At 40.1% G+C, this 25,589-nt stretch overlaps 1 protein-coding gene across 4 annotated transcripts in view; it reads left to right on the top strand.

Annotated features, from left to right (window-relative positions):
- Positions 1 to 25,589, top strand: part of arhgap24 (Rho GTPase activating protein 24) — a 78,254-nt gene that overhangs the window by 29,899 nt on the left and 22,766 nt on the right. For 2 of the 4 annotated variants that reach the window (XM_074618750.1, XM_074618748.1), the window contains exon 3: positions 261 to 348. In XM_074618750.1, the coding sequence (XP_074474851.1) occupies positions 261 to 348 (88 nt within the window). Of the gene's footprint in view, positions 1 to 260; positions 349 to 15,867; positions 16,360 to 24,717; positions 24,922 to 25,589 lie in introns of those variants that run through there. The other 2 variants (XM_074618752.1, XM_074618749.1) reach the window with 2 other exon arrangements.

Below are 25,589 nucleotides of genomic sequence, written 5' to 3'. Positions count from 1 at the left end.
AAATGTGCAGTTATATGAATCAAATGTGGACTGTGTGGTCTTAAACTATGGGCAATTTTAACATGACTGTGATGTGAATGTGCAAGAAAAAAAGTGACTAATCTTATTGATATGATGTATCTATTCAACATACTATTTACTAACTTCACAGATTTACTAAGACAGTCATTGAGTCAGCATTTAGTCCTAAATGTTTTAACCCAAATACTCTCTTTTGGGATACTATTGCATCTGATCAGTCTGCTCTTTGTTCTCCACAGGGAGCCATTTTCTTACCTGGAAACAAAGTTTCAGAGCATCCAACCAGCGGCGATGAAGCGGGGAAATTTCTCTTCGAGGTCATTCCAGGTAGGAAAAGATGAGAGCAATTTAATCACTTTTTATCTTTACTCAGGTCAAAATGATGATAGCAATGTCGGCTGGAGAAGGAACAAAAAACACATGGTTTTGATCACTCTTGTCTGCAGGAAATACATTTTGGGTGAAGTCTTAAACTCTGTGAGAAGAATTAGAGAGTTACTGATTTTATATGCTGCTTTCAATGGCACTTGCGGTGTTGCCTGTTGTTCACTTGGATTGCATATATGAAGAGTTATAGAGTTATAAAATTATGGACTTTAATATGCTTTGATATATATATATACTGTTCTCTTTAGAGGAATAGTTTTTGTGGGAAAAATGCTCATTCACTTTCTTGCCGAGAGTTATATTAGATGAGAAGATTGATGCCACTCTCATATCTGAACATTAAATATGAAGCTTTAGCCAGCAGGTGATTAGTTTAGCTGAGTTTAGCTTAGTTTAAAGGCTGGAAACAGGGGAAATAGCAGGGGAAAGAAAATGTTTGTTAAATCCATACAAATGCAAAAAACGAAATAAAAACATCAAGTTTTGGTTTTACAGTGATATAACATCCCATATAACCGCTGTTTATTAGGGGTGGGAGATACCACAACATTTGGTTCCGATCCGACACCAAGTAATACAGGGCCAGAATCGCTGACATTGATACCGATACCTTTTATAAATTAAAAACGGCTTACGTACTTTCATGTTGCTTTCAACTATTAATTACTTATTACATGCATGTTAAAACACAGGACATCTTTAATGCAAATAACAAAAATATGAATTTTTTTTATTATTAATTGAATGTGAAAACATGAGAAAATGTTGTTTATTTGTCGAGAACAATGAATGTTTTAAAAACTTTATTTAGTGCAAATAACAAAACAAAAGCACAAACTATACCCTCAACCATCATTCACAGCTGTGAAGTAGCTCCAAACATGCTCCTCTTTCTTCAAGTGTCAGTTTCTGCACGTGCGTGACGCTTGTGTCATTTGAATGCACACAACATCTCAACAGCAGTGAGAAGCAGACGGTACAACTGAATATTGTTTTCACAGACAGTTCTACTTTTTGATGGAATACAAATGTGTGTAGAAGAGAGAAACTGATCCCTTTTTTCTTATCAATCCTATTGACGCTAGAATCGCTCATCAAAATGAGACGTAGGTATCGGTAGTATCGATATTTTTGGATCGACTCCGACTGTTTATTGACTTTATGCTAAGCTAAGCCAACTGGCTGTTGGCTGTAGCTTTATATGTAACAGACAGACATGAGAGTGGTATCGATCATCTCATCAAACTCGCTGCAACAAAGATGAAGTGCACTTCCCAAAATGTCAAACTATTCCATTAGTTGAGAGGCTTGGCTCACAAGCTGACCTTAACCACTGACCACACACACACACACACACACACACACACATAAACTCAAAGACGACCACATGCACAGACGCCAGGAGACTGTATGGAAACATGGTCGAACTCAACACAAAGGAATAGTGGGGTATTTTCCCAGGCGGAGCGATGCCAGGAATGTGAGTCTATGGAATAGATATTTAAAACACACACATGCACACTGGGGACACGGAGACAGCTGGTAAAAGATACAGTAGCAGAGTTCAGCAGTTGATCCATCTACAGTAAAACACCGGATGTGTGCAACAATTTTATTTATCTTGATCTTTTTCCCTGGTGGGTATCCAACACAGTTTCTCTCAGAGGAAACCAAAGTATCAAGACATTTTCTCACATAAGTAGTGGACACAAACAAACTCCAAAAGCAGTGTGACCCCGGCAGATAATGGTGCAGATAACATTTGTCAGTGAAAGGTCAATTAAAGGCTTGAGCCTGAGCCAAAATTAAATTAGTAATTTGGGCAGTTGTCCAGAACTGACAGATGAAAAGTCCAGGTGTGTCACAGATTCGCTTGAAAGACTCTTGATGGTGTTTTTGTTTTTCGGATGCTGATGACCTTGCTGTTTTTTTAATAGTTTGCACATCAGATGAGGATTAACAGTTCCCTGCGGAGATCATTTCATGCACTTTCAGTTGCGGCCACTCCATGTTCACATTGAAATGAAGCAAAGTCAACTTCTCAACTTGTGATTAATAGTTTTCATGGTGAGTAGTGGTTGTATTATAGAGAAACAATGCAGCTGTTTAGTTCCCGTATGTGCCTATGCCATGGTAGAACACATTTTGATGTACTTGAACAAAGATAGTTTTCTCGATACAAAGCACCACTGAGTCTCTAAAAGCATTAGATATGAGGTGTTTTGATACAGTGAGGGGATCTGAGGCCTGTACTACGAAGCGAGTTCAACATACCAGGGGTATCTTCTCGTTATCTGGCTTAACTAACCCTAACAAACGAGATCCCGCTAAGCAGCCTTACGACGGTGGTTATTAACTCAGTAAACCCAGGGTTTCTCCATCTGGCTACGAGCGCGTTCATATGAAAGGGGCAGGATTTGCAGCATCTGACCAATCATAAAACATGGACAAGTCTACTGTCAGCAGAGCGGCACATTTTACAAACCAAGAGCAAACTATAATATCAGACAAATACGAAGAAGTTAAACACATAATCCAGACTAAATGTAACACAGTTGCACAAAAACGTATTGTAGTGTAAAAAAACTTTCATCAAAGGAACAAAATGGGAAGTTTCAAATACAAAACGTTATATTTTCACTTCCTCTTTTTCATACCCACGCACTCCAGCTGAAAAATACTAACAACAATATAAAAAAATCTGTTTTTAAAATGGTGTTTTTTATGCTGTCGACGAAACAATTGTAGCTACAGAGCTGAGGTTTATAAGAGAGAGAAACGTAACTCCACAGCCAACATTGCTTAGAAATGCCTGACCAGAACATGATGGTTTAACGTTGCAGAAGATTAGTGACATCCATAACAGATATAGCATCAGTGTTGGGATACATTTTAACTAACATTTCTCTGGAAACATGAAGATGGTGAAATATTTGAATATATAACGCAGTCCTGTTCCAATGCAATTTCCATTTTGTGTAGAAGACTTAGAAACAGTCCACTAAAAAATTAATCACATGCCCCACTGACTCATTGTGCCCCCTTTCAGTCTCAGTTTCATTTCCCCGTTTCCAGGTGCTGCAGTATACGCTGCAACATGTGAAGCATGTGAACAGAAAATTGGTTATTACATATAACAGTTTTTCCTCTGGAGGAAATATGAGGTATATTGGCAGCTTTTCAATTTCTCTTGACTTATGAGACTCAGTGTTTGTGTTTACCCAGTCTCCACCACTACACACATTCATCTCTTCCCCCCTCTGTTGGACCAGACTGTAAAAAAGAAATGAAAGAGGTGGGAGAGGAAATTTGAAATCCGGTGATTTCGTTTTCTCAACCTGCAATAGCAGTCGTAACATTCATTTCCACATTTTACCGGCTGCTGTTCCCAGCTGCCATGTTCCTCTCACCTTAAAAGATGTCATCTGTTGGTCATCTATGTTGGATATGGAGGTTTTATGAAACAGTTTCTTGTGTCTTTTGTGACACTTTCTGATGGTGAATGTGGTCAAATAGCTGTCAGGTGCAGTTTAATACGCCTTGTTAAGCAGCTCATGCCATCGTTTCAGTACTGCATGACTTCGAGGCCACAGGGAAAATGAACGCACTACTATCTAATACTTTTAACGTATGGATAGAACACCATATGATGCATTTTTAACTTCAACCATAATAGTGCAATGTTCACAATAGCAATATTGATTGCTATAAGGATGTGTTAACACAAGGCAGTTACTGTTACTGTTATTTTTTTGTCCCTAGATTAGGAATATGAGAGGTACAGTGATATATTAGTTAGGGAATAAATTCGGACAGATGTTTTTCTACTCCTGTATCCTAAAATGTTCGTGGTGCGTTCAAGTTCAAACTTCAGAGGCGGTTACCTGTAGGATGCCCAAAATAATTAATGACTTCACCTTCAGATCTCTGTTTTTATAAACCAAGGTCATAACTGACTGATGAGGCTTTCATTATTGTATATGTAACTTTTTTATTGTTTTGTCCTTATCCAGTTGTGTTTTTTTGTCTTTTTTTCTTATAAATGCTCTTATATAATATATACACAGAGGATTTGGATTTTTTTTTTTCCAGAAAAATAGGAACTATAGTTAGCGGTAGATAATTTACATTGTATGCAAAGTTTGTTGTATTTACCTTTATAAGCTCATGATGTTTCCAGGGTACTTTCATTAATGCTGATTACAAGTTACAATTATGAGATGAGGGTAAAAGCAAAAGCGCAGTGTAACAGTAGCACAAGTCGAGAGGAGTTATACAGACAGGGAATTCACTCCGTAATGTCAGTCATACAGCAATATCTAGCTAAAGTTTGCTAATATTAGCCACCATGAGCTACTCCAGACCGAGTAATGCTGCAACAGCAAAACCCAAGTATACATCTTATTTCTTAAGAACTCAACTTTTCATCTGTACGATGAAGATAAGTGTCATTTCAAAGAAATAGTTTGACATTTCGGGAAACATGCTTATTTGCTTTTTTACTAGGGTTAGATGAGAAGCTTGATACCATTCTCATATTTCAAGGATAATGAAGCTACAGTCAGTAGTTGTCAAATTATTCCAAGTACTGTTATTATTATTGTGTAATTCCAGTACACAAGGTTTATTTACCTCTCTGGTTTACACACACAGGCTCACACTTCACTCCGCTGGCCACAATGTTCGTAGTAAACTTTCTTCTTCCAATGATCAAAGGCCTGAAGGGCTTGTTATGACCGTGTCTTAAAATGACTCACGCAGACTAAATGTGACTACCAGCATGTTCACTAACAAGGGCCTCAAGGGTTGTTAAAACTACACAAGGATTCAACAGACTTGTAAGAGAGTTCCTTTAAAACGCCACTAATGCTACTAAACTGTTTTCGCCATTCTGCACCATTCACTACGCCCTCATACTGATGGAAAACAAGAACACGGCTTGTTATGAGACAGCAAATAAAGAGGTCTTAGAGAAGCAGAGGGAGCAAAAATGAAAGGAAAACACAACACATATATTCCACTGGTCTAAATGGGGCTGGGCAGTTTGAACACAACACATGGACAGTATCTGGCAGACAGACAGACGGGATGTGATGGGGGGGAGGCAAGGGGAAATGGGGTGGAAGTCAGAGTTGTACAGAGATGTCCGTTGTCTTGCGAGGGTGCTGGTGGGGTCTGAACACGAGCCGGGTATCGAGTGGCTGCCAGGGACTTCAGGACATCTGTACGGGGAGGGAGACTCTGCTCTCAGATTAACACATAACTCTGTATTTTTAGCTTTTGTGGAAAGTTTGACTTGAAAAATGTGCAAAATAGTTCAGAAAACATCTTTTATTCACCTGTGTATACTTTTTCTGTTCTTTTCTCTTGTCTCTTTCACTGTGCAAATTTACATTGTGATGATGTTTGTTAAACCTACAGAAAGAAATCACTGTGGAAGAGGTTGTATGAAGCAGATTCACCACATGGCTAACAGTATTTAGGCTGGATATGTCTTTATTATTGACTGTCTGACAGAGACACACAGGTACAGACACAATGGGGCTTTTGTTTTGCTCGCCCACACTATAAGACTCTAAGCACCGGTGACGTTCTTCCATCACACTGACACGTTACAACATGCACAAGCACACATGAGCCTGAGCTAAAGAGAAGAGGAATAACAACCGTAAATTGCAGATTATCTATGTTTGTGCCGTGCTCGAGGATTACATTATGACTGTGTAGCCACATTGGGATGCACCTGCGAACTATTCTAAATTCTGGTACTTCCTAAGGGATCACAGAAAAAGTAAGCTTCTTAAAAGTATCTCTCGAACACATGCGGCGCTGACAGAATAAAAACTGGATTTCTCTCAGGCCATATATCTGGAATATATATCAGAACATCCTGCTGCTCAGGATCAGTGTGCAGCTTTATCTGATGTCGGCGAATCCTCCAAAGAATGTCACGTATGATCTGAATACAGCTGTGTGATATAACATCAGTCTGACGCTGCAGTACGGTGAGCAAGCAGAGCCTGCCTTTTAGCAAATGATGAATTTGGACAGAATGGCACAGACTCTTCATTTATTTACCTGTCAAACCGGAATAAATACCTGTAGCTAAATGTCACTCCCCGTGGTCCAACTGTGATTAATCATCCCCATTCCTATAAAACAAGAAGCAACACAGGAAACATTCCCCGCTGTGTTTTTGATGGAGAAACAGTGTGCTCCTCTATCCCCAAGCTCTAATAAACACAAGGCTTTGGCTGTAGAGTTCAGTATGTCACTCCAGCCTCTCTCAATTTGCCCCAGGGTCAGTATTTTGCTTCCTCTCTCTCTCTCTCTCTTTCCCTCTGTCAGTTTCTCTTGGTAGTCTGGTTAGAGTAGCTGGTCAGGCCACAGTAAGGCCCAATTCCAAACCCTCCCCTACATCCTCTCCCTACCCACTTCCACTCCTTTTGCAAGTTCCCGTGGAGGGTCCGACATCCCAAACCAATTAGCAGGGAGTGGAAGCGGGTTATAAAACCCCTCCAACAGCGAGCTGCATCGATGCCGACTTAACCAGCCGCCCTTACTGACGACGAGCAACGCCGTTTTGTGTTCGTCATGGAACACGCTCCAATGTAAATTCAGTGCGACTACCGGTACAAACATTAACTCATAAACTTGCCTCTATATTTCAATTCAATTCAAATCAAACTTTATTGCAGACTCAAGGTCCAGTTAAGAAAAAAGAAAAAACAACAACAATACATTACATATAATATTGATGCACTCCACCTTAAAGAAGGGTGCTTCACTCAGTCACGGAGCGGGAGGGTGTATAGGGACCGGATTGGGATTGGGCCTATAGTCACCGCTGTTGAATTATAGGAATATTACCCCTCTCATCCCATCATTCATGAGATGACCTCGGGATCACGCTGCCTTGAGCAGGTGGAAGGCCTCAAGCATGAATGCTGTCTACATGGTAAAGCCTATAGTGTATATATATAATAACACATACCTGAAGAGTAGAAGCTTTCCTCTTCTACCATCAAAGATTATGTCTGGCTTCAGCTTCTTGTCCAAAGTAAAGTAATGTCCAGGCATTTCCTCAGTCTGAGTGCGAGTTGGCACAGTGCCGTAGTGAAGTGAGGATGTCTTAATAAAGGTGATAGTGCCCTCATGTGGTTTTCTAAATCCTTGCAGTACTGGGGATAATCCTCTAATCCAGTCTTCTCTGTGTTAATCCTTTTTCTTTTTTTTTTTGCATTGAATAAAACAGTAACGGTAACGTTTTCATATATTCTCAAAAATGGAAGTAATGCGCTCATGTTGTATAATTCAGTCTTCATAAATTCTGCAAGATTTAGTCTTTGCGCTGAGAGTTAATGTCTATACATGTACAGTGCAGAAGATTAAGTATTAATTTAAACATTTACTCTAGAGCTCCAACAATTAATCGATTATTTGTCAACTATTAAATTAATCGCCAACTATTTTGATGATTGATTAGTCACTTTGAGTCATTTTTTAAGAAAAAAAAGGTCAAATTTCTCTGATTCCAGCTTCTTAAATGTGAATATTTTCTGGTTTCTTTACTCCTCAATGACAGTAAACTGAATATCTGAATAACTGAAAGACATCTGAGAATGTCATCTTGGGCTTTGGGAAACATTGATCGACATTTTTCAACATTTTCTGACATTCTATAGACCAAACAACTAATTGAGAATATAATCAACAGATTAATCAATAATGAAAATAATTGTTAGTTGCAGCCCTAATTTATTCTAATTTCAGCATAAAATGTAACATGAGGGAATTAATAAATGTACAGATGCTTTGTAGAATATTATTTTAATTGCTTGTTGGTATTGTAGTGGGAAAATAGTTTAATAGAACAAAATATTGTTGTATTCTTCAACATTTGTAAACATTTACTTAGCAATGACCGAGCAAACTCTATCCGCTGCTGCAGGATGCAGTTGAGAGCTCTGGAAAAAGTGACTTTGTGAACCTTGAGTTAACATTGTTCTGTCAGAATTAGGGCTGCAACTACCGATTATTTTCATTATCGATTCATCTGTTGATTATTTTCTCAATTAATCGATTAGTTGTTTGGGCTATAAAATGTCAGAAAATGGTGAAAAATGTTGATCAGTGTTTCCCAAAGCCCAAGATGACGTCCTCAAATGTCTTGTTTTGTCCGCAACTCAAAGATATTCAGTTTACTGTCATAGAGGAGTAAAGAAACCAGAAAATATTCACATTTAAGAAGCTGGAATCAGAAAATTTTGACTTTGATTAATCAATGAATCGTTGCAGCTCTCGTCAGAATTACTTATATTATATATTACTTGATATCTGATATCTCTGATATGAGACTACCTGTAGTCAGCAGGTTGTCTTAGTTCAGCATAAATACTAGAAAAACAGGGATTATTCTGGGATTAAATACCCATAAAGCCAAAACTTGTTGCTTTTACTCTTCACTTTTTGTACAGAATTACTGTTTTAAATGCTTGATACCCTTATTTTATTGCAGTTCTTTGCAGTCTGCTTTAAATTATTACTTTGCCATCAGCACAAATCTCCTCAGTGATAACGTTTAACGAGTTTCATATGTAAATCAGTTTTTTATTATTTCATATTTTGATGTAGTGCATCTGTGATTAATGCTCCCATCATCATCATGACAAGATGGTTCAGCCATACCGTAGCAGCCACCTTGGTGACCTCTGCAGTGACTTATGAGTGTCATATGTCACTGAGGTGAATGTTTTATTTACCCTACGTGACTCGTGTGATTGAGTTATGATAATCACAATGTCAATATGAGGCAGACTGTGAGTAAATCAGAATAGAGACCCTTATTATCGTTATTATTCTGGTTTCTGGGTCATTGTGTGATCAGTCCAGGAATGTGCTTTATCAGGATAACGTGCTAATCTTACCTAAAGCTATATAGTCAGACCTCTAATTAAAAAGTAATGACTGAATGATTGCTATTGGAGGGTGAAGACAGACATAAGAGTACAGACCACTGTACTGTTCATTATGAGGAAGTTACTTATAAGCTGGCATGCCGACTATAAGCACCTATAGTTGATGATGGGAAGATGGATGGGTGAATTAAATAAAATTTAAAAAAAGCCCAAGCCAGCAGCTTTAATAACCCAAACAATTATTCCACTTGTTCGTGGATGGTAATAAATATAGCAGGCTGTGAGTATCACCCTCTAGGCATCAGCGTTTAAGGTTAAGGAAGCCCCCAGTAGAGTAATTGAGAAAGCATATTAATCTGTGGTGCTGATATTTCAGTGTCAGGATGCATGGAGGGGGTTTTCAAATAGGCTCCCATGTCACATTAGTCATGGATAACTTCTAGTGCTGGCATTGGCTGCATGTGTGCTGTATGTGTGCACCCTTCTGCAGAAACAAAGGATCAATGGTGCGGAACTATTATAATCAATTTTAATATCTCATGTAATCTGTAGCTCTACTATGCACATGTTGTAATGGTGTTTATTGAGTGCCTGGGAGACCTTGGATTATTTTAATCCCACAACGGGCTCACAGCTTCATCTGCAGTTCTATTTGAAGGTCAAAGAGAAGCAACTGGTTTTGCGCACACAAAATCGGGAGTTTTCAAATCGTTGACTTGCTATTCTTCATTGTATATTCATTCATGCCGTTACAATGCAGTGTTTTTGGTTTTGGATAATACCTTCCTCAGTGTGTCTCTTTTCAACATGTAGGTGTGATTAAAGCAAGTTTGTTTGTATCGCACCTTTCAACAAAAGAAGCAAAGTGCTTTACATAAGAGATAAAAGGGAGACATGACAATACAAGACATGATCGAAGACAATATAAAAAAGACAGGATTTTAAAAGAGTAAGCTGAAATATAAGATAAAATAGAATAAAACTGATTAAGGGGAGACACCTCAGGTAAATAGGGTAAAAGATATAATAGATATCACCATGAAACTTCCCCAGTTGATTACTCACATCAAGACAATTATTTTTTATATTACAAGTTTTCTGAAATGTTATGTTTAAAGAAGCAAATGAGGCATTATCTAATCCTAAATTTTGGTGAGTGTAGAAGAAATCTATACACACAAATAGACAAAGTTGCAAGATAAACGCCTAAGTGTGTATTTTGGAATTTTTTTCTTCCTACTAGTCTGACGAGAAGAGATGATATGGAAGTAAAATCGCCCAAAATCTCAATATTGACCAGTGCATGAAAAATTAGTTTTTTGCCTGGGGTGTCTCCCCTTTAAACTGGAGACTACAGATCACAGCACAGCCACAGCGCAGACAGATCAGGCGTATACAATTAAAACACATCAAACACTGTCATAGAAATAGTTCACATAGAGCAGATTTCAAAGGAAAAGGTGTGGCAGTGCATGTACAATACACAAGAAAGATGTTAAAAGTAATAATCCGCAAAGAAAAGAACAGGGAGAAAGTCCCACCCAGCTATAATAAATAAAAAAGCTCCAGGAAATAAAATTACTTCTCCACCTCCTACACCCATTTCACTGCCATATAGCTAGAATGACTCCATACACATGTTTGATCAAATGAATGTGACACACAGGATATAAACCAGAAGCGGCTCTCCGTTTCAGACTCCGTGTTTTGATATATTGATTTAATTAACAGTTGGATGTATAGTGCCCACACGGCTTCTAATGCACCATAAATCCAGGAGGAATAAAGCAGCAGTATCAAGGCATGCATTAAGGGGGAAAGCAGTGAAATTTATGGATATTGCTGTGGTAATATCGAAGAAGCATGAGTGACAAGACTGTGTTTTGCATTTAAAAGAGTCGACTATCTTCGTTTGCACGTCTGTGTGTTCAGAGCTTGCGTCCTTTCTGTCTCAGGAATTCACTTTGAGATATGACATTTTCAAAAAGGTCAGAAAGTGAACTTCTCTTTCCTCTCTCTTTGTGTGTGTGTGTGTGTGTAGACATGTTTATGCACATCCATGTTTTCCCAGCGTGCATATAAAGTCAATAACCTGCCGTCTGTGACACAGCAGCATCCTGGAGGAGTTGTGGCCTGGCAATCTGCTGCTGTTGACATTTCTCATATGGGGCCTCTGAGATCCACATCCCTTGTTGTTGTTGTTCTCTTAATATCTGGATTTATGATCCCAAGCACTCAGCGTTACAGACACGTACAGTGGATATCAGTGTCCTGGCAGCACGAAGTGAGAAAGTAGTCAACACAGCAACGCAGAAGTGTTTCATATTGAATTAGGTCATGATGTCAGACACTTTTATGTTCCTTAAACCCACAAATCCAATAACTGAAGAGAGTTTCCTTGATGTTGAAAACAGTGAACCGCACTCGCTGGCTTCACTAGTAACATTTTCCCCAGGGAGGATCTCTGTTTGTGTTGTGAGTTGTGACAGTTCATTGTGCATTGTGTTGATATTACAGTAACATACACTGTGTGGGTTTTTTAGCCGTGTTAGCAGCGTGGCTCTATGGAGGTCAATGTCAGTCTGTCGGTTGGTCCACCGCTTTGATCCAGATTGAAATATCTCAACAACCATTGGATGGATTGCCATGAAATATTGTACAGATAGTAGAGATATTGATGGTCCCCAGAGGATGAATCATACTGACTCTGGTGATCCCTTAACTTTTAATTTAGCGCCACCTTTAGGTTAACATTTTAGTTTTTTTATGGAAGTATGGAAGTATGGAAGTTCAACCACTATTGCATGGATTGGCATAACGTTTAGTACACATATCCCCAGTCCCCAGAGGATGAATTCTAATGACTTTGCTGACTTCTCCGTGAAACGTCACAAGCAGGTCAAAGTTTTCACTTATTGGGCGACCCAATAGCCAATGGTTAGGGTGCATACCACAAGGGTGCAAATGCCGTGAGCAGCAAGTCCCTGGTTTGATTCCCGGCTGGCTGGATAGTTCGCTGCATGTCATTCCCCTGCTCTCTTTCGCTGATGGCTTATAGCCAAAACCCGATACAGTTAAAGTTTAGGAGCCGTGCTCACTGCTACTTTCTATTTTACCTACTATACTCTCTTTCCCCATATTTCCTGTCTTTCACCACTATCACTGTCAAAGAAAAGCATAAAATGCCAAACAAATCATCAAAGTTTTCACTTATCCAGTGAAATAGCTCCAGCATGGATTGGCACAAACTTTTGTACAGACATTCGTGGTTCTCAGTTGATGAATTCTAATGATTTTACCGATCCCAGTTTTCATTTAGCTCTACCTTGAGGTTACCAATTGTAGTTTGGTGTAAAATGTCTTCACAACTATGAACTCCCATGGAATTCGGTATACACACCCTTAACTTTTCATCAAATGCTACCATAAGGTAAGAATTAAAAAGTACTTTGGTTTATGGTTCTTTCCATGCCAGAGAAGGCTGCTGCTGCCTAGTTGCCAAAGCAGAAGTTTGGGTTGGGAGCATGATAATAGAGGCAATGGAGGATTTTCGAATGTTCCTTATCGAGTTGTAGAGAACTAGAAAACCATTCAGTGTCCCAGAAGGCAAAGTCAGGACATTTCTCAGTGTGCCTTTGCAGATGCAAGGAAATGCTGACAATCAACTGGGGAAATAGTAGTTGGAAGGTGTAAGAAGCAGTTTGAGAAAGAAACCCCTGCAGACACATCATTTATTCAGGAGAAAAAAGGAAGAAAATATTGAAGTCTGAGAACATTTTCTTGGCGGAGGTTGCTGAGATAGTTAGAAAACACATTAATGTCAAGGCAGTGGACATAGATGAAATCTGTCTGGATAATGGAGCAGCTTCACTGTACTGGTAGATGCTGGAAGCAGAACATTTTGGGGATTGTGACCTCAGACAGAGCGCAGACAACTCCCTGAACGCCTGTGACAAGGTGCTGGAAAGGAAACTGACTGACTGTCAAATGGATTTAAATGTAACAATGCAGACTCCTGTTGGTTTGCAAAGCAGATGCGACATTTTTTTGACCCTCTCACAGATTGTTGAAAGGTTTGGAGTCTGCTAATCCTGACTGCATGTGGTTTTGTGGATTAGGAAAAGGTCACTGGCCAGGTTTCACAACGTATCATCGCAGGAGATGCTGTGGGAGTCTGGGCTGCCAGAGCTGCAGCAGCAAGCTGTTCAGGCATTGCAGACTCTGAGAGGAGACCTTTATAATGATCAGATTTGTTAAAGGGGGCATTGGACTCTCTGGCAAGGCTGCCTCCCTTCTGTGTGGGATTTTCATAGCTCATTAAGGCAGGAGGTCTGGAGAGTGTTTAGTTCAGTTACAGGAGGGTGAAATCTGCAGTTTGTAGGAATTATTGTCCTTTTACGGTTATCAGATGCTGAGTGTGATGGATCTCTAAGTTTGAAGTAATGACTGTTAAGAAAAGAGATGGACTATCATATCCAGCTGAGGGAAGAAGCGTCCAGTTTTTTGGATTATGCTCAAGAGTAAGGCTAAAATCAAACTATTGTGAGTTCAACCAAAGAAATACTTAGTCGACTAACACTCATACGATTTTGTTGATCGATTAGTTGATTTAATCGACAGATCTGTAAAACTGAGTTTCTCCACAAAGAACCACACAAAAGCACCTCTTTAAATCTTGTGTTTACCAGAGATGTGCTTATAAATTTCTTGGAATTAAATCATTCAGCATGAAAACGCATAAAAAATTTATTAAAATGAACATCATGCTGTATTGAAAAGGACTTGAAACTAGCGAGTGAGACCATAAACTCATGTTTACAATGTTTACTGAGGTAATAAATCAAGTGAGAAGTAGGCTCATTTTCTCATTGACTTCTATACAATCAGACTTCTTTTTGCAACCAGAGGAGTCGCCTCCTGCTGGCTGTTAGAAAGAATGCAAGTGTAAGGCATTTCAGCATTGGCTTCACTTTTCAGACCCCGGAGTTGCCCGCTGGTTTTCCCTCCCTTCTGCACATGCAAACAATGTGAATGCATTGGATTTGTTTTGTATGTGGGAGGCTACAAGTTTGTAACAGCACATTAATATGATTGATGGTTTTCTATGTTAGTCAGTATCTTCAACAGCAGTCTGATCAGTGGCTACAGTCCTCTTATGTGTCTCTGTAACAACACAACGTGCCATTTATGTATTTTCATGATGGGACCGAAGCTCGTGGGAGCTCACATAATGGCTCCAACTGCACAGTGAATGATGAAGCCCATTTTTCATAAAGCCATGATTGATCAACCACTAAATGGGAAAAGGCAGCTGCAACAACAACACGAGAGGATAACGTGTAGGATGAGTGGACATGCAATGCTACACTTTTTATATTGTGTGCAAAGTATTCACCAAGCTGTCAGATAATGAAAAGATGATAAAGTAGCAGCTCGTGGTGGTAAATGGTTTCGTATCTGAGCTGTGAAGGACAACAAATGGTGCGTGTGGTATGAACAGAACACGACCTTGGAATTCAACACTCATTTATTTGACACGCGTGTACATTCTCCGCATCTCAACCAGACCACAGACTCATGTGATTGAACTGCTGATTCAAAAAGGTACAAGACAAAAAGCAGGAGACCGGGGAATTCAGCATGTCCAAACAATAAGCTGCATACCTTTTGTATGTGGTAGATGTTGTTTGAAATATCCGCCTCATTCTCATTCGTAAGAGAATTCCTTCTTCTTCCTTTCTTGTGTCTTATTATTCCCTATACATGAGTAAGATCCTGCACTGAGGCCTGCACACAGGCCACGTCTCAAGCCAAAGAGAGGGACAGGACAGGAAGCTCAGATGCTTACATAACAGCCTTATTGAGGGGGGTCGGTATTTGACATGTCACATAGCAATGTCCTCCATTAGCCTCCCTCTCTAACCCCCATACACAACCCCTGCTCCCACATGTATCAGGTTGGCCGGGTTTTGGCCTCCAGTGAAGTTTCTGCCGGGCTACTACAGTATGTTTGTCTGGTGGGGACACTTGACTTGAATGTTCAGACCAGTGGTATGTAAACTGATTTCTGTCTGGATAAATATTTAGATGTCTCCCCACTACCCGTTTTTTTCCCCCCCTCTGAGTTAAATCCAACAGGTAGTGTCGGCCTTATATTTAATCACCCGACAAGCCCGGGTTCAAAGGGGCGCTCGCTGCCATTTGATGTAAGCCAATGATGTGTGGTTCGCCTCTAAGTCTGGGTGAGATTGAAAAACGATAAGGAGGCTATTAAAGACCTTCCTCCAAGAGGGAGAAACCCCAGTGTCTCAGGGCTTCTTGGCCGTCGGTAGCAGCAGCCTTGTCGACCCCGCTCGGCTGTATTTATAGAGCACTGTGGATGAGTCATTTGGCCGAGTGCCCACTCTTTCGTTCACCAGATTTACAGGTCCCCACTTTGGGGAGGGCTGCTTGATTTACGATGCACCCCCTCCCCCGTCCACCACCACCACCACCACCAGCTCCCACCCCACCCCTCTCACTTCCCTCAGAGACCATCTTGCCTTCGGCTTGCTGTCTCATTCGGCGGGGTCTCTCCTTTGCACTTCTTTCGTGTGTAGAAATATGCTTCCTCTGCTCTTTCAGCTCCTTTGACAGAAGTATGTGCAGAGGAAAGGCTTCCTGAGAGGCAGACAGACCAGCCTTAGCCTGACCTTGCCTAAGTGCAGCTGACTGGTGCGTCACGTTGACCAGCCTTTTGACTTAACCAAAATGAAGTTTTAGGCGAAAAAAGAGTTATATGAGGTGGAGGAAAGCGAGAGGCAAAGGAAGGAGGAGGAGGGGGAGAGTGGGGAGGACAGTAGTAAGTGGTAGTGTAGTTTTAGCAGAAACAGATGGAGATAAATCTATCTGTGGCACCGAACAAGAACAGATGAAGAGGTGGCACTGTGGGGTCGGTGGTCAGCAGCGACAGCGTGGCTTTTGCTCCCTCGACCTCCAGCTGAGAAGGGGGCACGTCTTCCTCTGCACCCCATGGATCTTAACTCCAACCCAGGTCTGTCTCTTTACATAACAGTAATGAATACTAACACGTTTGCGCCTGGTGTGGAGCGATTCATCACGATGGCAGTGATATTATTAGACTTTGCACTGTTTTAAGTTTCAGTTCGGAATGGGCGGAAGGATTTCTCAGATAGCTTTACTTGTCTTAAACTTAAGACACAAAGATACTTTGCAGAGCTGCAAATTACTCTCTGTCTCTCATTGAGAAGGTGTCTTTTTACATATGTTGTCCATTCATCATGTCAGCAGATGGCTGCTTTACAAGTTACAGTTCATAGCTTGTGTTTATTGCAGCTGTGATTTCAGATGAGCAGTTTATGACGCTTCTTGCATTCCTGATTTTCCTGCTTTGAGGTGACATCGCTGCAGGTTTCTTTTTATTTGTCCACTATACCAACATCTGCAAACATGCTCTGTGAATAATATTATTTCTTACTAAATGTTTAATTTCATATGCAGTAATGATTTTTTTATGCTCTGTGGCATTGTATCGACAGGATGCAAATGACCATCATTCTCCTTCATGCTAAACATCTCATTCATTCATTTTCAAAACATTACACTTGTATTGTTTCTTATAACAATGTCAGACTCACAATGGACAGGTTTTTTTTTAAGTATCAAAATTGATGCAGCAGAACCACAGATTGCTTGCATTACCCACAATGCAACTCAACCGGCAACAGTTCAGTCAGAGATTCGGATGTGTTATGTTAGTAGTGGCTAATGTAGCCTCGAGTCACTAGCCACAACCGGAGATGAGGAGCGGGCTACAGTGGTCTGATGAACTCACTTCTTTCTAACTCTTCAGTTCCAACCGATGCTAATCCCTCAAGAGTCACAAAAGGCTTTATACTAGGGCTGTCAATAGATTCAAATATTTAATTGCGATTAATCGCACATTTTTGTATCTGTTCAAAATGTACCTTAAAGGGAGTATTGTATTTAAGTATGTGTGTCAGTGTGTCAGTGTGCTGACTTGACTATGACTTGCCCTAAACTGCATGTGATTATCATAAAGTGGGCATGTCTGTAAAGGGGAGACTCTTGGATACCCATAGAACCCATTTTCATTCACATATCTTGAGGTCAGAGGTCAAGGGACCCCTTTGAAAATGGCCATGCCAATTTAGCTCAAGTTTGGAGCGTTATTTAGACTCCTTTGCAAAAAGCTAATATGACTTAGGTACATGACATGGTACCACTGGATTCCTTTCCTAGTTTAATATGATGCCATATTGATATTTTCTTACTTCCCTAATGATAATCGACGTCCAAATCAGTATTTGAATAGCACATGAAATAAAGAATAGTAATCCCACATCATTCATTACATTAATGATTCTGGTACCAATGGATTCCTTATCTTTTCTAGTTTCATATGATACCAGTATCTTCACTCTACCTTTAAAACTGAGCCCGCTACAACCTAAAAATTGCAAGTTGCGTTAATCTGTTAAAGAAATTAGTGACGTTAAAACGGTTTTGACTTTGATGTGTAAAATCGGCAGAGTTCCCCTTTAACACCTTTCCAGTATTCCAATGACTGTTGCATGAGTAATTATAAAAGCAGCAATCCATATCTTTCCACGTTTCCCAGGTATAGCAAAGATGATGGAGCATTTTATGTTGTGCTTGTTAAATAATTTCACCTCATTGTTGGTATGTGGTGAAAATAACCATTTGGGTAATGTGATTGCAACTGTTTTCTGAAATGAAAGGCTGTCAGCCATGTAGACATTTCTCATTAGCATTAGTACAGAGACAGTACATTACATATTTCAACCTTAACAAAAGGAAGACTAAATGCAAAGTTTAGCAATTCCTACAATAACTTGTAAGTATCAAGCAATACTGACACCACTGAAATGATGTGAATAGGATTTAACCATCTGAGCCATTAGAAGAACTTGTATAATAACATAAGCTTTTAAACCATATATGTAGTTTAAATGCCACCCAGGTGTGGTCGTACTAGATATGTTGCTTTAAAAAAAATCTTGCCAGAGGAAGGGAAATCATACTAAGCAAAAAAACATTCTCATAGCTGGGTCGAATTTCACTTTGCTTGGCTGCTCGAGGCAGATAACAGAACACGCTCCTGAATTCATGGCTCCCAGCCCGCCTGTAAATCCATCCTGGTTAAGACGTTCACATGCAAACATATGGGAGTAAGAAGAAATACTGTTAAAGTAAAATGTCAAGAGCAGAAATGAGATTTCAAGAGTTTGAATGACGGAGGTGAGGAGGAAAGAGAAAAGAGGTGTTTTATATGTTTGAGATGTTAAAACTCCAAAAACAAAATTATGAAAACAGTTTTTGTTTTAAATGATAAACATTTAATTTTTTAACACGAATACTGTCCAATGTATCAGTCATAAGTCAGATCCCCTCAGCAATCTGCTCAACTCTCCTATTGTTAAGACTTAAGTTGTCACATCCAGTTACGGATCACTCTTGACTGTATTTGAATACTAGCCTGCATAAAAGCAGCCTATGCGATCTGCTGGTTGAATTCAACACATCTCTCTCTCACTGCTTGCCTGTGGGGGCAGCAAGTAATGATACTGATGATTGTGATGACTAAAGCGGAAGTCATACACTGTATCAGTGATGCTAATTCAGAATTTTGTTTTTAACCGATATCTGACCCTCGTTAACCGGAGCGACTGTAGTTAATGACAGCTTTATTCAAGCTTCATAGCACAGGTCTGATTCGAGAGAACTCACCGAACAACATCAGCAACAGTTCAGCAAACGCACAAAGAGCCAACCTCATCGTCAGCATTTCTCTGTCTCTCCACTTAGATCACCACCAATCTTTTTTCTCTGACCCAGCTCGCCTGCACTGCAGCCCTCTCAGGCCGACAGCGCTTTGGCCAGCTTTGTCAGAGAAAACAACGAGGATGCGGAGCGGCAACGCAGACAGGACTGCTGCGATGGCCAAAATGAAAACACGCTTATCTTGCCGAAGCTGATGGATGCCGTTTATTGGCTGTATAAATAAATGGGCGGCGAGTCAACAGGAGGTTTTTATATGTGTGCAGGAACACACATTGTAAACATCTGGCACAGACCGACACAAGAATGAGTTTATTACACAGTGACACAGATGCTTCTGCTCTCGGAATGTAGTCGCGATTTTTGACACCAAAAAAGGTGTAATTTATATTCCACCTCGTCAGTCACTAAGTAGAAATATGAAGTGGTGGGAAAGGCAGGGTAATGATTGATGAATGTCTTCTATCTCTGCTTTCTATCAATAATAATGTTCACATCTGACAGGCCCTTCAATCTCCTAAAGCAATCAAGCAAATGAAAATGTTGAGTAATGCTTCTATGACACAGTGAGTTCATTTTGAAATGACCTCAGGTGAATGAAAATCACAAGAAGCATTTTTCTTAAGACTCAGCTGTCAGAATTTTGTGTTGCATCTCTCTGGTCAAAGATCTTCAGCATATCCAGCCAGACTCCGGCTTTTTTCTGTTTCCTTTTTGATCCTCCTTTGTTGCTAGTTCTCTTTTGTTCTCATGGGGGGAGACAGAATAAGTAAGTAGCCACACAATAAACCAGAAGTGAGGTTTCTATAACCCTGTCTGAGAAGTTCAAACAGCTCTCCCGAAGGCCAGGCTGACTCAACCTACCAATTATGGCTGTGGGGAGTGCAGGTGTGCATCTGCCCTGAAGCCCTCATCAGCGCTGAAAGGTGATATTAGAAGGTATTAGTGAGCAGAGCAACAGGTAATTTGTCAAGTCCACTCCTTGTTTCGTTCTCTGGCCTGGATAAAGGGAGGTTCAGTCCCTTCGCAGAGCGCCAGGATGTTTGTCTACAGCTATTCCTTCCAAGTCATTAAGATGAAAGCTGTAATATCTACAATAAAGCAGCAGATTGAGGGGAATCACGTATTATCCTGCAAAATAGGGTATCAATTGTAACTAATAGATATCACCACGGAACTAACCCCAGTTGATAACTTACATTAAGACATTTTTTTTGTATTACAAGTTTTCTGAAATTTTATGTTTAAATATGCATATGAGGCATCATCTAATGTTAACTTTTGGTGAATTTAGGAGGAATCTACAGACGCAAATAGACAAAGTGTAATTATGTTGGGTGTTTTCATTCCACTAGTCTGAAAGAAGACATGTTATGGAAGCAAAATAGCCCAAAATCGCAAAATTGACCAGTGCATGAATGTTTTTGCCTGTAGTGTCTTGCCTTAAAGGACCAGTGTGTAGCATTTAGGGGGATCTATTTGCAGAAATGGAATATAATAGCAATAAGTATGTTTTCATTAGTGTACAATCATCTGTATATATGAATCGTGTTTGCATTACCATAGAATGAGCCGTTTATATCTACATAGGGAGTGGGTCCTCTCCACGAAGATTGCCATATTGCACTGCCGCCAATCTCTCTCTCATACACACACTCAGCAGCACTGGCTCTGCTCCAATAACCTACGCTACTCTTACAACAACCGGTTCTAGATAGGGTCATTCGCGTTTTCGCGTAGGCCACCGTAGTTCTCCTACACACTTGGCGCTTGGCTCCTTTAAATCTCCCCCTTTTCATAGTGAAACATTGTCCTACAGAACATCATTTTAGGAGTAGCATCTGTGTGTGTATATGTGTGTGCCTTAGCACTGACAATATCCGTCCAATATCCAACAAACATCGTAGAGGGATCATTCGTTTCGGGGTCGCAGAGTACACAGCAAATATGAATTCCTGGCATGCACGCCACACACCGATTTACAGTGTCACGGCCATAAGTGCATGATATATACACTTGTCCGATTGGTGATCTGTCATAGTGAGATATGTTTACATAACCGTAAGGATGCCGACACGTTTCACACAGACACACAACATCACATGCATGTTACAGAGCACACACACACAGTGCAGAGAAACACACAGTATAACTGTTTGTTCTCTGACAATATGGTGATGAAACCAGGCTAAAGGTGCATTCAGAACTGGTGCCAGGTTGACTTTAGAGAGCTCTCCTGCAGAGCCACTCGAGGTTTTCCTCTTGGATCTGTATGCAGTGCGCCTTTCCAGAAGCTTCCTCTGAAGTATCAGTCTGCTTGTATCACTGATGTTATGTTTCAGCCTCCCGGCATTGCGTGCAAGTGTTCAAGTGACAACAGCTGCCAGCCCTCACCTAAACTCAACACTCCTCACATTTTAATGGGATATTAATCCCCCCAGTCAGTAGTCACCCAAGCTACCGGTGGTCTCAATTATTTACTCCTAAGGATTTTGGCATTTAACAAACCTCAAAGTCTTGTCGTGCATAGTTTACATATGTTTGTGATTAATCTCACGCTATAATGTGAGTCACGATAGAAATGAATAGTTTGAACAGAATGTTTGTGGTTTCATGCCAATGGCCGATATCTGCTATAGATGTCAATTGTGATTTATATTCACAATAGTCAGTTTTGGCTGTTAACACTTTAAAGGAAGAGTGTGCAACATTTCAGGGGATCTATTAACAGAAATGGAATATAATATTCATAGCTATGTTTTCATTCGTGTATAATCACCTGGCAATGAGAATCGTGTCTTTCTTAGCTTAGAATGAGCCCTTCATATCTACATAGGGAGCGGGTTCTCTTCACGGAGTCCATCATATTGCTCCGCCTTGTTTCTACAGTAGCCCAGAATGGACAAACCAAACACTGGCTCTAGAGAGAGACTTTCACATTTTTACGTTACATGAAGGCCACCGTAGTTCTCCGACAAGCTTGTGAAACTGTGCTAACGTGAGCCGCCGAGTGCAAAACTGTGCTACCGCCAGCCGCCGTCTGACTTCCGTTCCTCCTAAATTAGTGTTATTATGGTAAGAATGGCCTCTGAGCGAGGTGAACAGCTTCACCACGGTTTTGCACTCAGCAGCTCACGTTACCACAGTCTTGGAAAGGGAGGAGTGAGCGGAGGGGTACTCACTTGGTTGCAATCTGCAACCACACCACTAGATGCCGCCAAATCCTACACACTGTATCCTTAAAACTAAGTCAAATATTAATCAATTAACCATTCCAAGGTTTGTTATTCTTCTTCTTTACATTTACATTTATTACAAATCACAAATACTTGACACTCCTTATAGCCATTTTCCATTGCAAACATCATTTATGTTAGGTTGTTTGATTCAATTTTTGCTGCCCTGAAGGCTGCCATTGGTTTCCATTTCAGTGAAGTGCGAACACCAACTTTGGGAGACTCAGAACTTTCCTAAGATATTCTTTTCTTTGATTAATCGGTTTGAGTAAAAGAAAAAAGAGTCCAAATTCTCTGATTCCAGCTTCTTAAATGTGAATATTTTGTGGTTTCTTCACTCCTCTATGACAGTAAACTGAATATCTTTGAGTTGTGGACAAAACAAGACATTTGAGGACGTCATCTTGGGCTTTGGGAAACACTGATTGTCATTTTTTTCAGAGTTACATTGAAAAAAAGAAGAAGATATTGTTAGAAAATGCTGTATTTGTAGTAAATGTAGTGAAACAGACTAAGGCAGGTACAATCTTTCAAAATGCACTAGCAGACACTTAACTCACTTTTCCATCTGTATTAGTCTCCAGTCTTTATAATTATTACGCCAACTTATATTCCAATACAAGCTCTGGACTTTAAGTCTAGTCTGAGCCGTGTTTCCTAAAGTTGAAATTGATTCCCCTTACATAATGGTATATTTACAGCAGCCTTGGCAGGACACACAGACACAGCTCTTTATTTAGTTGGCATGAAATCAGAATGGAGACACTCTGCGTTTTGACAGCCAACCTGAACGGACTGACCCCCCGACTGTCCTCAAGACAACTCATTAAATCTCTGTTTTTTAGAGTTGATGCGGCCATTATTCCCCATTTTGTTGGTGCCATGATTACCTTCTTCCCTACGGGCGCCTGTAGAGGGACAGTAGAGCCAAACAACCCTTGTCCCCTTTGACCTCCCCACTCCTATTCACTTTGTTACTCATTCGGCATCAGATGGTAATGGATAGCCGTAGTATAACTCTATGGAGTCTGTGTTCTCCACCAGACAATGTCTTTGGGGAGGCTAATGTTGTGGTGTCTGCCTTCAGATTATGTCGATTGACAGGCGAGGACCACCGTGACACCAGGAAGAGAATTAGCCATCGATACCTTACTGGGGGTCAGGTGGAACAGGACACCCATTACAGATACATGGGAAGATAATAGCTGCGGAGAGAGAAGCTGTACACCAACAGTCTGTCAGCATTTTTATATCATTATTAACCATCATTATATGATGGTGTATATTGTCATTGCAACTAACAATTACCTGGCTGTAGAGTGAAGCAGATAATGTTTAGTGTTTTTGCTGAATTGATCATTTGATAATCAAAATAGTTGCCTAAACTAATTTCCTGTCTATCAACCAGTTGATCGATCAAATAATCATTGACTAAGCTGTTGATTATTTTTTGACTACTTGAATAATCGTTTAGACCATTAAATGTCAGAAATATTAAAAAAATGTAGAGCTGCAACAATTAATCGATTAATTGTCAACTATTCAATTAGTCTCCAACTATTTTTGATAATCGATTTGAGTCATTTTTTAAGAAAAATTCTCCAATTCCAGCTTCTTAAATGTGAATATTTTGTGTTTTTTTTACTCCTCTATGACAGTAAACTGAATATCTTTGAGTTGTGGCCAAAACAAGACATTTGAGGACGTCATCTTGGGCTTTGGGAAACACTTATCGACACTTTTCACCATTTTTTGACATTTTATAGACCAAAGAACTAATCGATTAATCGAGAAAATAATCAACAGATTAATCGACAATGAAAATAATCTTCAGATGCAGCCCTAGAAAAATGCCTTTTCAGCTTTTTGCTTGTCATTTTCATACAAATGGGCTGTGTCATTACTTTAAGTTTGTATACGTTGGTTTTACTATATTTCAAGATAATACTAAAAAGTTAAAGTAACATAGTTTCCATGTGATAATATTAATAATAGCAGTAATAATGCTGTATATAGGCTCTCACTCCCACATACAAAAGTCAATATTATGACATTATTATGCTCTAAACAGTTTGTGGTTGAAGATGCTAACAAAGCATTGCAGTGTGAATGGGACATCCAATGTTTGCTCATGGGGGTCAAGCCCTGTGTCAAACCAGTGGCCTTCTTAAACCAAAGCCTTCAGAGAGATCTGTCTATTGTTCTCATTACAGTGCTTAAGAGAAGTATGCAAGCGTGTGTGTGTGTGTGTGTGTATACTCCCCAACCCCCTCTTCAAACCTTCAAACCTCCCTCCCTTTCTCTTTCACACCCTCTCAGCTGTGCTCACTCACTCATTCTGAGCCAGGCCAAAAAAACTGGCAGAGCAGCTCCTCCGTCAGGAACTCCCGTCCTCAAGTTAACCCAGGCGGCCGGGACTTTGCAGCCCACTCAGGGAGCTCCTTTTCTGGATTGTGGAGGAGACATGGAGATGGTTCATCAGGGAATTCATAGTTTACCACAGTATGGATTATGTGATTTACTATCCTCACATCAAGGTAACAATAATACGTGTTATTTGACTATATCGAGCCTTTTGATTACTTTCTATCTCTCCACTACTGCACTGACGTCATAACTACAGACTTCTTTGTTGCAACAGCTGCATTTAGCGGAGGGATTAGATCATGAGGGGTGATATCACTCATGAATGAAACAGATTTAGGAAACAGCCGTAGTTTGTGTTTCCACTTTTAATCCTTGTAGTCATTCCGCATGAATGAACCGAAATTTTTGCATGTGACTTCCCGTTTCTCCTGGAGGTATTTATGATGTGTGGACTTCTGAGAAGTCTATCATTAGACCCAATATTGAATCTAAACTTGCCTCTGCTTGCATGCAAACAAGAAGCCTCTTGCAGACAAGAGAGAACAGACAGTGATGAAGTCATGTAATCTCCATCCGTACACACACACTCACACTGGGAGAATCATGACACATATTTTTGTCATTTAAAGCTAAACAAGGTAGTTACAGTGTCGGCATTGTTTTCTGAGCCAGCAGCAGCAGCTGTTTCCTCCAACTTGGCAAGCAGCACAATCAAAGTCTGGAAGAACTTAACATTTTTACAAGTTTCCCACAAAATGTATTCCACCTTTGAGGACGCTGAATATTTTTAGGGTGATTTCGAACCCTTTAACACCCACTCCCTTTTGGGCAATGCTTG

Source organism: Sebastes fasciatus, chromosome 19 (assembly GCF_043250625.1).
Source record: "Sebastes fasciatus isolate fSebFas1 chromosome 19, fSebFas1.pri, whole genome shotgun sequence".
Lineage (NCBI taxonomy): Eukaryota > Metazoa > Chordata > Actinopteri > Perciformes > Sebastidae > Sebastes > Sebastes fasciatus.
This window is presented reverse-complemented; position numbering and strand designations above follow the sequence as displayed.